Raw genomic sequence first — 13,460 nt, forward strand, 5'->3', positions numbered from 1 at the left:
ACAGAACTGGGGTACAGGCCAGAGGCTCAGGGGCAGTGAGAGGATTCACCAGAGACAGAATGGGGAATAGAACAGGCAGATTGACAACTACACTGCTGAGGGGAGCAGCGGGCGGGTCAGGAGAGGTCTGCCACACCACGTGGTCACCTCCGGGGCAGGCGGGAAGCGAACTCATGCGGAAGCGGCTTTAGATTCTCAGTGCTGTGCTTTAACCCACTGCGCCACCAGTGAGGGCCCAGACTTCAATTTTTAGAAGAAAAAGGGAAAATAGAAAGGGCCAGGAAGAATGCAAAGCAATCAGGGGGTCCCTAGAGTTTGAAGTTTACCACCACTTATACCAGCTCCAAAATGTCGTAACACACACACACACACACACACACACACACACACCTACCTCTGAATTTCAAGAACAGAAAAGTGTTACCTAATAAGGTACATTTAAATGTACCATATTTAATGTACCCTATTTAAATGTACCTATTTTAAAAATATTGCTGTATTTAATACCTCTGCTGTATTGAGTAGTTCCCAGTACAGCAGAGGGAGAGGGACATTAATGCAGCAAGAAATACAGAATGAACTACTCCAGTCTTTACCTGGGGACCTGTGCTTTCTGGATTGGGAGGCTGGGGGTGCTGTTGTTTCCTCTTATTAAACAAAGAAGGTATGATTTATTGTAAAGTGTTATTTTTAGTCATCACAAGAGAATGGAACTGGTTCAGAGTATCACCAGGGCAAAGGGCCAAAGAGAACTGTTTTGTTGTTAACGGAGTGGGTCTCTCAAAGATGGACCAGATCATGATGGCTATTCTAGATCCACTGAGAACTGTTACCATGCAATTTATGCATTTGTGCAATTATGCATCAGTGGCCTCCAGCATTTATTTCTGCTCTGTGGCTTCTATGGTTTATAAATTAGCAGTCTCCGTTTCCTAATTTGTGTAAAAAAAAAATAAATACAAGTACTAGTAGTACCCATTTCCATTTCAAAGTTAGGAAAATAATATGAAATTTATTATGTGAAACAGACAGTGAGCTCAGGGAAATCCCCAGTTAACAACATATGATGATTATTTTCTGCATCTAATCTATATCATGCCTCTATGCTCCCCTTTAACCCTCATTCAAGCATCTCCTCTATGCACCGGACTTAAAAAGTATTTTCTGAAATCCAGTTCAGATTTCCCACTGCCTTTGGGAAACTGCCATGTGAAGATATTTGTCTCAGTATCACCTCAACTTTACCATGCAAAATCAGATCCATCGTCCCCTCCAGGCACACTAGTCTCCATCTCAACTTCCATGTCTACCAGTCACAATACCCAGCTTGAATTAAATGGCATTGTAAACCAGTTCTCAACCCTTTATCTCAAATATACAGAGTACATCAGGAAAAGGTCCTATTTCAACTTCATAATGTGTCTTCTGTTTAGTTTGAAGTAGTAAACATCTTCCTGGCAGCCAACCTTTCTGCCCTGTCAGGCACAAGCATGTCAGGTTAATTATCTTCCCTAAATCACTCTTTTTGAAAACTCTTCCAACAACGGCCATTTCCCTCCCCTTCAAATAGCAATTCCTCCCCTACAGGTAACATCTCTTTTTTTCATTCTAGGTAGGTCTCCTTCACTCTAGATTATCTTTTATTGGAACGTCTTCTCTTCTCCCTGTTTTCAACTAAAATCTGTCCATCCTGACATTCATTCCAGGTTCCCTCATTCAAGGTTCATTTTCAGGATATCAAGTCCATTCTCCAGCTAAGCCTTCCTTTCCCAGTTTCCCTATCCCCTGAATGCCAAACCACTCAACTGAGCTACTCTTTATTATTTCTGTTTATTTTGCAACCTTATTACTCATCCTCCTGACACAATTTAACATTTTGGAAGTTGGTGTCTCTTTACCAAAATTCAAAGGATGTAGGACACAGGACAGGATTAATGGATCTGAGAACATCTGAGAGACCGAATTCACATTAATATTGATAGTCTAAGATATTTTCACAGGCTGTGCAGTGTGCACATAAGAGAAAGGTTTTATTCATATATTTATTTATGTATAACCTATGAAATTGGAATTATTATTGTTCCTATTTTACAAGTGGGGAGACTGACTCTCAAAATGTTTAAACACCTGGCCCAGGTAACCCAGCTGGGATACAAACCCCTACAGTCTGGCTATAGAGTCCATAGTCCTACCATTACAAGATGGCATATAATCTCTGAATTTTAGCAGCCCTTATTTTTTTTTTAAAGATTTTATTTACTTATGCATACAGAACTAGGGTGCAGATCAGAGGTGCAGGGGTGGTTAAGAGGATTCATCAGAGACAGAGTGAGGCGCAGAACAGGCAGACTGATGAAGTACACTGCTGAGGGGAGCAGCGGGCGGGTCAGGAGAGGTCTGCTGCACCATGAGGTTCATCTCCTGGATCAGGATCGAACTCAAACTGAGGCGCCCAGTGTCACAGTGCTGTGCTTTAACCCGCTGTGCCACCAGGGGAGGGCCCTAACAGCCCTTTAAAGCAACAACAGAGAATGGACTTTTTATAAGGATGTTAGGATCATTTACCATGAAGAGAGCATCGTTTTGTTGGCTGTGGGAGAGTAAGTTGCACATAATAACCTAAATTCAACTGAATTTTATACTAAGGGAAGCAAACTGTATACTAGAAATATGAAACTTAAAATTAAACTCTTTTGCTATTATAAATAATACCCAGTGGAAAGATCCTTAAAACATAGAACTACTATACTTTTATTAAATAAATGATAATATCTTTTTTTAATGCTTTTCAATGTATATCATCAAGCAGTGTCAAAAGGATCATTCTCAATAAAGCATCAAAGCCACATGAACAATTAATATTTTTCCGTTAATTTTTACCAGTTACATGTGTAAAAAAAAATGTTTCTGCGCTTCAATTTTAGTTAATTTGATTAGCAAGACTGAACATATTTAAATATTAGCTCTTTATTTCTCCAAATTAGCTATTTGTTACAGAGAATTTTTATACTGAGAGAGATATTTTCATAGAAATATTCTAAATAATGATGAATCTTCATTTTATTATTGCTTATAAAAAGAATGGGTGGGGGGGAAAGAAGACATTCTTTTTTTCCTTCCTTCTCTTAGTATGTTCTACTCAGTATAATGGCTCAAATGCATCACGTATGGATGAAAAAGAATAAAGAAAATTTTAGGGAAAAGAGTCAAAGGAAAAAAAAGAGTATCAATTAGATATAAACATGCATAAAAAGGAGAAGTTAAGGATAGCAGACCTAGAAAGAAAAGAGGTTATACTAACCTCCAATGTTCTCTTGGGAACCACTGGCTGTGAGAATGCCAGCTAGCCACTTAACCATTACTCAGACCTTAAATGCTCTTCTTTCTCCAAAAGCTATCCATGTCTCAGAAAGCATGGGAGTGGGAAAAAAGAAGACTGGTTTCAATAGTGCCAAAGCACTATCTCTTGGGCAAATAAGATGACAACTATGTGGTTTTCAATTATGAGCTGTGAAAAGTTTTATAATGGAGTTAAAAGAAAATGTTAGGAAATTCTATGTAAATGTGTTTTACAGACAGCAGGAAATGGTAAAACTACTTAGCAGATACCATTGGCTGCTCCCCCAGTCACCATTCCTCCCATCCCTCTGCTTTGCTGGCAGTCCTAATTTTGTCCTACTATTGCTTCACCCTTCATATGACTCACAGGGAAATCCTGGTTCGTTTAAGCCAATTATTGAGACCTTCTCCTCCCCCTTGTTAGAGATTGTTTAGGGATGAGTATGCAGCCCTCCCTAACTCCTATTAAAGGAAAACCACTGGGGATTGTCAGCTCAGCAAGACTGTTGAAGAGTCACATCTACCTAAGGATGGAAAGGGAAGCAAAGTAAGAAAAAACTACCCTTCTGAAAATGTCAAAAGGAAGAACTCCAGTCCTACTGACAGTAAGCCTACTGACTAACCAAAAAGAAAACCACCCTACCTCTCAATTAGTGAGGTAAACATTCCTTAGTTTCATCAATTTACATGTAAGTTTTAAAATTTCTTACAGCTGATTAGTTGATAACTAATTTTGAGGTAAACATTTTCAATGTTCCCATCTCTGTGCTGTTTTTATTTCACATTATAAAATGTAGCTAAAAATCAAACACTTCTGTTTAATATTTTCACTTCTGTTTAATATTTTCCTAGCAACCTAAAAATTAACAGGAAAAAAGCTCTTTAGAGTTCCCATACTAAATAAGCAACTAAATAAATATTTGTTTGTGGGATGCTGTAGAGAGTAGATAAAAAGAGTAATATTCTTTTTACAAATAATTAATTCTAGCAGCTTATTGGCCAAATGTTTTTAGAGTAAATTCTATTATACAAAACTGACAGGAAATCACGAGTCCACCAAGGGAAAAAAAATAAAACTTGTAACCCCTTACTGAATATATTAAAACTTACCCCAAAATACAAATCTTTCAAAAATCATTTTTTAACAGATGTACTGTTTGATGCCATCCATAATTCAAAATAGGAACATTAAGCTACACTATATTCCAAATAAATGAGAAAACAAAAAAGCACTTAAAGGGAAAAAATGTTACTATGCCAGAAACTTGAAACATTTTCACAGGATAAACTTCCAAAGTAGAGGTAACAATGTCTCTAAATACTGAAGTTTTTCAAGTACTTTTCTTTAAAGACACTACCTAAAAATATCTATAGCATTTGCAGACCTACAGTCCCATTCATTTTTTCCTGCTATAACAAAAACTACCACGTAAATTCAACTGGCCCATTTTGCAGTGGACTAGTCCTTTCTTACCCAGGTGACTCAGTAATTTACAGCTTGTTTCTACATGAGATATATACCTAGCAACAGATAAGCTGCTTAATTAAACTGTGATTAAAATTCTATTGAGACTCTTCTATTTGTCCTTAAAAAAAAAAAAAAAAAAAAACTTGTAGGGCCTCCTCCCCTGTGGTGCAGGAGTTAAAAGTCTCACCACTCTCAAGCTATCCCCAGCCACTGCAGGAGTCTGAACCTTGTAAGCAAGGTTCTGGCTGGAAGGACAAAGAATTGGACTAGGTGCTAGCAGTAGTTTTAAAAGTAAAAGGCAAGATGTGGTGATTAGATATGAAAAAAAAAAAATGAAAGGCAGGTTGTTCCACACACCTCAGGTTTCCAGTTTTCATATCAAGATATGGGCATCATTTAGTGAATTGGAGATATTGAAAAAGGCGCGTGTGTATGTGTGTGTGTGTGCAAACTGAGTCCAGTTTAGACAGGCTAACTCTGAGTTGCCTACAAGATATTCTCGTGGAAGTGATAAGTAATCAGATATAAAGATTAGAGGAGGCTGGTACAGGATTTACTTCAATTTAGTAATTTAGCCAGAGAATTGTCAGCATACTGTCATTGACAACACAGAAAGAGATGAAATACCTAAAGAAAAGGTATTATAGAACAATGGTTTTTAACTTTGTTGGCACATGAGAATCACTAGGGGAACTTCTAAAAATGTTGATACTCAGCTAGGATCCCTGGGCCATCAAATACAAGAGTCTTTGGGACTAGCACTCAGACATCAGAGCCTTTTAAAGTTCTCCAAGTGTTTCCAAGGTTGTGCAACCAAGGTTGGCAAAATAAGAAGACTTAAGACATTAAGAATTAACAGTACTACAGAAAGACAAAGCATAGATTTCTTCGAGTTACCTCACGAGTCTCACCTGGACTACTTCATACCTCTACATTCAACACAGCTCAAGAGAAAAGTGAGATAGTAAGAATAATTTATTTCTAATACCCTCCCAGAGTCCCCAAAATAATCTGAGCCAAAGTAAAAAAATTTAAATATTCCTTTCTTCTGATGGGTGGCAAGAGAAATACTGCTATTAACTAATTACCAGTAGTGTTTTTTTATATATATAAATAATTCTCTTTCCAAACCAATAATGTTTTTAACTAAGATGACACATCAAATACTATTTGGTAAGCCTGAGAACATTCTTTTTTTCTTTTTTATTTATGCATACAGAACTAGGGTATAGGTCAGAGGTGCAGGGGCAGTGAGAGGATTCACCAGAGACAAAGTGGGGAGAAGAACAAGTCTACTGACAAAGTACACTGCTGAGGCGAGCAGTGAGCAGGTAAGGAGAGGAGAGGGTTGCTGTGCCATGTGGATCACCTGCGCTATGTGGATCACCTCCCAGGCAGGGATCTAACTCGTGCTGAAGTGACTTTAACATCTTAGTGCTGTGCTTTAACCCCTGCTGCATCACCAGGGAGGGCCATGCTAGATATATTTCAATGGAACACAGTCCACTCGGTAATTCACAATACTCTTGGAATTTTATTGAAATCATGCGACTTCAAATTCCATAAAGCACATGGGAAGCCAGTATTATTAAAATTCTGTTAAGGCCCTCCCTGGTGGCACAGCGGGTTAAAGCACAGCACTGAGAATCTAAAGCCACTTCCGCATGAGTTCGATTCCCATGGCTTTGCAGACCTCTCCTGACCCGCCCACTGCTCCCCTCAGCAGTGTACTTCATCCATCTGCCTGTTCTGTTCCCCACTCTGTCTCTGGTGAAGCCTCTCACCGCCCGAGCCTCTGGTCTGCACCCCAGTTCTGTATGCACAAACAAATAAATCTTAAAAAAAAAAAATTCTGTTAACATACTCAAATGCTAACCAGTATTTGCAAACCACTTGATTGTTTTTCATTACTCCCAAAACAAGGTAAGAGTTAGAAAAAGAAAATTAAATATATAACTCTCACTTACAAGATCATGGGACAAGATAGTAGATAAGTACCATTTCCCCTGAAAGTCAGAGAGATAAGGGGCAGTTTGTTCAATCAGAAAGATTCTCCTCCATCCCTCTCACAATTTCTAAGGTTAAAACTGAAGGACATAGAACTTCAGAGCACTAGCAAAATCTCCTGGCCTCCAAAGCACTGCTGTGAGAAATAATGATCTAGCCATTAATGACAAAGACTTAGGGCAATTTGCTAAGTAATCTTTCAAAAGCCTCCTTCACTCAAACTGGTTTGTCAATGGGAAAGAACATTTAATAAATCTTAAGATTTACAAGTGAACTTTGAAGTGTAACATTTTAAGAATAGAAATTATGTCAGGTTATAACAGAACAAACGAATTATGGAGAGTTAGGAATAAATTTTAAGAGTCTTAGAAAGGATTAGTGCTGTAAAAAGAAACTCAGGACAATCACACTTTCAAGTCCCCTTCAAAGAGATTTTTAGGCAAAGGCTATCATGTACTGACTTGCTTTAAGCAATGACTAATACTGGCAAACAACTTGTAGTGGTCACTAATAAAAAGCAAACCATAGTTACATGTTCTAGACAGAGCCTAAATCACTAGATATTTAAGAGCCATAGATGTTCATAACTGGTATAGCATGAATTATTTTGTGAATAATTTGCTCTTGCAGCAATGTAATACAAGTTAGTATAGAACGTGACATTTTTCTTTGTTCTAGATCTTAAATTAGAATAATTATTTTGATGGCAAATTACAATATCCAGACAATGCCAAGAAAAGGAAGACAATACAGCACAGATTATAAGTAATGAAAACAGTCTCAAAGAAAGACCATACATAAATTCTTTTATGAGGAAGTACAACACAGAAAGAGTCTATAAGGGAAAATATTTCAGAGTTCAAAATTAATATTAATCCCTACTACAAAAAGAAAACACACTATATTTACATTGATAAAATCTGCCAGGGCTTTAAAGTTGCTGAAGATACTTCTGAGAAAAACTAAGCTAAACTGCAAATTACCTCAAAGCATGTTGTTTTGATGTGCCGTGCAGGTTATCATTAGTTTGCAGATGAGCTCTTTTAAGATGTTATAGCCAACTGATCCAACTAAAATATAAGCCTTAAGGAGAGGACCAGGAGGAAAGGGAAAACCTGCTCAACCTTGTAAACTGAAGGTAGCACTGACAAAACAGGAAAGAATATGGGAAAGGGAGGTGAACTTTAACAGTTCAAATTTGAGGTTAGGAGATCTTGGTGGAATTAATCAACCAGTCTATGGAAGTAAAATAGCAAAGAATAAGGCCGAGCTGATATTCAATGTTACTTGCCAGCGAAATGTTCAAATTGGTGTATATATATTTTGTTCATTGATTATTTGTACATGATACTATGAACAAGATCTAGGGAGGCACTCAATGAATAAAAAGGTGGAAAACAAAGTGTTTACTATACTCCAGAAAGCTTATAATCCAGGAGAAAGGGTAGATGAAACATATTCTGTCTGAAAATACAATACAGGCCTCCTAGAGATGCTCAAAGAGATATGGAGTTCACATATGGAAATCTGATGCTGCATTGTGATTTTGTTTCAACACAAGACATATAGATACAATATTATTCAAAACTGGAGATGCTACTGAAAAGAGCTTAAAAATGCCAGCAGCCTGACAATATCTGACATTATGACAAATGCTGTTAAAATCTCAAATAAGAAAAAGAAAAAAAAAGCGATGACTAGCTCTTTGGCATAAAACCTGCTACTCAATGCTCCACTGAACTCGACAAGTCCCTAAAGCTGAACTTGAAGGCGTGTAACATTGATGATTGGCTACCGGAAGCCACAGAAAAAAATCGCACCCCTGAGGGTGCATGACATGCATCTTGTCTGTAGAATATGGCATAAAGGAAACTGACTGTAATAGGAGGAAAAAAGCAAAGAAAATGAATGTGACAGCCTTCTGAAAAGTATAATCCAAACCAATCCAAACCCCACTACCTGTTATTAGACAGTTTTGGTGCGGCGTCACTCCCTCCTAAATATAATTGTTAACGCACCAAACAGGTCATCCAGCCGTAAAGTATGAGTACTATCCTGTCTTAAAGGCATTTCACCAGCAAAAGAGGAGGTAAAGTAGCCCAGTTCTTTAGAGACACCTGCTCGGTGATAATATTTAAGTAAGTTTTAGATGTATACTATACAATGAAGACCCTTTTGCCCCACTAAATCCCTAAGGAGTTGAAAGATATTGTGTAATTCTACATCTGTATCACCTTTATCTGTTAAAATGAAACTCCTGATCTACCCACCTCTTCATAACAACCACATAGTTTTTCTTTACTATTTTACCTGTATAGAATGGTTTAACTAAAATCAGCCTATGATCCTAGCAAAAGAAAAAAAAAGATCACGAGTAAGCATGCGCGCGCACACACACACACACACACACACACATATACACACAACTGGTCAAACAGGCTGGATACTTGATAAAGATATAAATATCCTCCATTCATGTGCAATTCTAGTCATTTTCTCTAGCAGATCTCAGATTTTCAGAACAAGTACGCAGGTTATTTAAAACTGAGTTATATATAGTCAGTTAGCAGCAGCAAAACACTTCTGGAATTATCACAGATGCTAGATCTCTGGAGGAATTTTTTCCCCCCAAAACTAGCGTTTTTCTTCACCAAGAAACAACTGGCCTTTATTTTTAAAAACAAGAGCCTCTATCTCCCACCCTTCCAAAAAACCACACAAACCACAGTTAAATTCTACGCTAATGAAACTGTGAGATGACATCCCAGGCGTTGTCAAAGCCTGTTTTTCATACACTAGCACTAGACAGTTTGATGCAGTATTTCTGATTGCTTTTTATCGTATTTGTAAATACACTCACTAATCCACTAAATTAGGTAATTTACAAACAGGTCGCCTCAGTTATTAGTGGCCAGCAGTCAAGTTCTATTACATTCGATCCTTATACAGTTGTCTAAACATTTCCATCCAGGCTAAGGGCTCAAATGGGCAGGAGGGGGAGGTTAGAGAAATTCGGATGGGGGCTGGGTAGAAGCTGGGGGAAAAAAATCTCTGCATCTCAGTCCTCAACGACAACATTCTGCCAGTGCCCACAGAAAAACTAAATTCGGCACCTCTTCCTCCTGTTACACTGGCAACAAAGAGGGAGTTTCGCTAACGCTCCCGTCACCCACCAGGTGCCCAATCTCCTTCCCAGCCTAGTCTTCCGCGCTCCCGCAGGGGCCTGGGTGAGCAAGGAGGCCGCGGTGCCCGGGTCAAGGCACAAAGGGGAGATGGTGGAAAAGGAGCGGGCGGGACCTGGGAATTGGGCCACGAAAGGGCTCCAGGATCCACTTAAACACTTGAATCTGGGGGGTGGGGGGGAGGGGCGGTGGACACGAGAAAAGGGCAGAATATCTAATGGAGCAGAAACTGGAATAAGGTGGGAAAAGGGCGAAGAGCCCATACTGGGGGTACAGCTCCGGGATCACAGAAAATATAGTCAGTGAATGTTGCAGGGGGAAGGGGGAGCACTCCACGGAAGGGAAGAGAGGCGCAAGGCCCAAAGACTAGGAAAGGGGGTGCCACTCAGGGCAAAGAGGAAGAGCCAGTGTTGCCTCTACCTGCAGGCGGGCGGGACGGGCCGCTCAGGTGTGACTGGGTGGAGGCCAAATCGGGAAGGGGCAGGGAAGAGCTCGGGGTGCACTGGGGGCCCCGCAGAAGCCCCTGCGGGCCAGCAGCCGCGGAGCCAGCAGCCGCGGAGCGAACGCGGGGGCATCTGCGGGACAAGCAGGGAGAAGCGGGGATGGGAGTCTCTGGAGTGCACAGTGGCCAGGAGGGAGGCTCGCGGATAGCCAGAGGCATTGGGCGGCAGGCGACCGCGGCGCCAAGCGGGAGAGGCATCCAGGCGGGCGGCCGGGAGGCGGGAGCCCCTCACCTGCGCGGCGGAGGAGGCGGAGCTGCAGCAGCCCATGGCGGGGCCGGAGGAGCCCGGAGGCGGCGCCGGGCGCGCAGCTACGCCCCGGAGCCCCTCGGCATGCGAGCCAGCGGGCGCCCGGGGAGGGCGCGGCCAGGCCCTACACGGTTCTGCGGCGGCGGCTGCTCGGACGGCGGTAGATACTCAAGAGGCGGCGCGGCTCGGGGCGGGTGCCGGCCACATCCCCCGGTGGTGGCGGCGACGGCTGCGCGGCTCCTGCTCGGCTCCTACTGCTGCAGCTGCTCCCCAGCGGAAAGGGGCGGGCGGCGGCGGCGGCGCCTCCCCCTGTCCCCCGCCTCCCGCCTCCCGCGCCCAGTCCCTCTCTCGCTCCCTCTCCCAGGCCGCCGCCTCCTCAGCGCCGCGCGCGTCTCCCATCAGACTCCCCGCCCCCAGTGCAGCGCCGAGTCGGCGGCCAGGCGGCGGCGTCCAGAACGAGGCCGGGCCCTTCGGCGAGCGTCGGAGCCTGCGCAGTGCCGAAACCATTTAGCTGTGGCACCGAGGCAGAGCGCAGCCTCGGGACCCGCAGACGCTTGGGGCTGAGGAACCCGCGGTCAGAACAGGCTCCCAGCCGAAATGGGGCCGGGTTGCTTCCGGACACGGGAGACTGCTGAGGTGCGAGGAGCTGCTCCTTTTCGCTACTAGACTTGAACGCTGAGGACGCTAATGGCTACATGCCTCTGCGACGGCCGCTCTTTATTCAGTAGATAGCGTATATATAGTGAACCTCCCCTGGAGAAGGAGTAGGGTGATAGAAGTTGAAGAAGCATCTGTTGCGACTAGTCCCATTTTGCTGATGTGGAAACTAAGCCTTGAAGTGAACCAAGAGCCTAATGACAAGCAACCGAGGTCGAGACTTATACATTGCAGGAAATAGGGAATATTAAAAAGTTCTCTTGGCCCTCCCTGGTGGCGCAGCGGGTTAAATCACAGCACTAAGAAGCTAAAGCCACTTCCGCATGAGTTCGGTCCCCGCCTGCCCCGGTCCCCTCCTGCCCCGGAGGTGACCACATGGCGTGCAGAATTCTCCTGGCCCGCCCGCTGCTCCCTCAGCAGTGTACTTCGTCGATCTGCCTGTTCTGTTCCCCGCTCTGTCTCTGGTGAAGCCTCTCACCCCCCTGCACCTCTAACCTGTACCCCAGTTCTTTATGGATAAATAAATAAATCTTTAAAAAAAAAAAGTTCTCAAGGCTTTTCATACTTACATGAATCTTAATTAAATTCCCTTACATAAGATAACCCCCACCCAACAATAAATGTGTATTATTAGTTCAGGTATATTTTTTTAAAAATGTTTCTAAGTTCCGGTAACTCATAAGAACTGGGCATAAAGAGGTGAACAAAATGGCAAAGTTTCTGCCCTTGCTACGACGTCATTATACCGTGAGATAGCAACAAGTTAGAGTAGGTGTTGTCAAGAAATGTACAACTCCAGAAGAATTGATGGAAGAATGTAAGATGAGAACAGTTACAAGATGACAGGAACAAAGCTAATAACATGGTTAATATGAAAAGAACTAAGATACCAGGCACTGTTACAAACCTTTTATATGTTTCTTTTTATCCTGTCTCAAAACAGTTTAGGGAAATAAAAGGTTATTTGCAAAAATTCAAGAGAGTGAGATTCTAGAAGGCCTGCCTCCCCCAAATAAAAGAGCAAGTTTTAAACAAAGTATATGTTGAAAGGGAGTCTAAGCAAGGTCAAGAAATTCTGGTTGGTGTAGTCCAATACCAGATGCACCACGTCTCAACCTTGTTCTCTGGTGTGAACCCCTAACAATAGAGTTAGCCAGGAGGTTGTCGGGAAGATTTATATGTGTGCATATATGACTGATTATAACTAACACGTAAGCACTCAGCGAGTACTGTTTTCGACCAGTAATTCTTGCCTATGTTTGGTTTTAGTTTGACTTGAGAGTCCACCATACCACCAAGCTGCTGAATCCTAAGGGTGTTAACAGTTAAATAGGCCTTTAAATAGAAGAAATAGAAGTGAAAAAATAAAACTTCAATGACTCTGGTTCCAATTCTGAATGTAAATTCCACAATTCGAATGTAAACTCCCTGAGAACAAGAAAAGCATTTCTCCTTTGTATCTCCCTCAGCTGTCTCAAATGTTCGTTGAATAATTCAAAGCAAGCAGGAATAAAATAAAAAGAAAGAAAAAACTCCCCTTGAGATTTTCCCTCAAAGCCTCAAAGTACATCTTGTTTTTAACTGAGGGAGGAGGCTGAAAGTAAAATTATAGTCTTAAACAAGAAGCCATCTGTCTTCCTTCTTTATATTCAAGGAAAGGGGAGTTGTTTTCTCTTAGCAGAGTCAATATGGGAGCATTTCTCTCAGATTATAAATTTTTTTTTTTTTTGGCTAGTGTAGTTATTCCATGTAGTAGCTAGTGCTTATTTTGTAATTAGAACTGCAAAGCAAATAAATATGTAACAGACTGTGGCAGTGTTTCAGAAAAAAATGTATTTCACTTTTTTGGAGGTCTCTTTTCCTCCAAAACATGAGTGATGGATAAGTATAACTGAAAGACCACATTCCATAGTGCTTGAAAGATCTGAACTCTAGTTTTCCCTTGAAGGGTTAATGTAACTAGGAGTTCTAAGGTTCGGCAAGGTGCTTTGTAAATATACTAATTATGTATGATGCATCATATATGCATATGAATGTGATATTTTAAAATTATACTTC

At 41.5% G+C, this 13,460-nt stretch overlaps 1 protein-coding gene across 3 annotated transcripts in view; it reads right to left on the reverse strand.

Moving 5' to 3' along the window:
- SLC44A1 (solute carrier family 44 (choline transporter), member 1) overlaps nucleotides 1-11,022 on the reverse strand; it is a 156,011-nt gene extending 144,989 nt beyond the window's left edge. For all 3 annotated transcript variants that reach the window (XM_012721388.1, XM_004677460.2, XM_012721387.1), the window contains exon 1: nucleotides 10,731-11,022. In XM_012721388.1, coding sequence (XP_012576842.1) covers nucleotides 10,731-10,766 — 36 coding nt within the window. In that variant the 5' untranslated portion in view covers nucleotides 10,767-11,022. The remainder of the gene's footprint in view (nucleotides 1-10,730) is intronic.
- Between the last annotated feature and the right edge of the window lie 2,438 nt (nucleotides 11,023-13,460).

This window comes from Condylura cristata, unplaced genomic scaffold (assembly GCF_000260355.1).
Source record: "Condylura cristata isolate star-nosed mole 26May11 unplaced genomic scaffold, ConCri1.0 scaffold00006, whole genome shotgun sequence".
In the NCBI taxonomy this organism is placed as follows: Eukaryota; Metazoa; Chordata; class Mammalia; order Eulipotyphla; family Talpidae; genus Condylura; species Condylura cristata.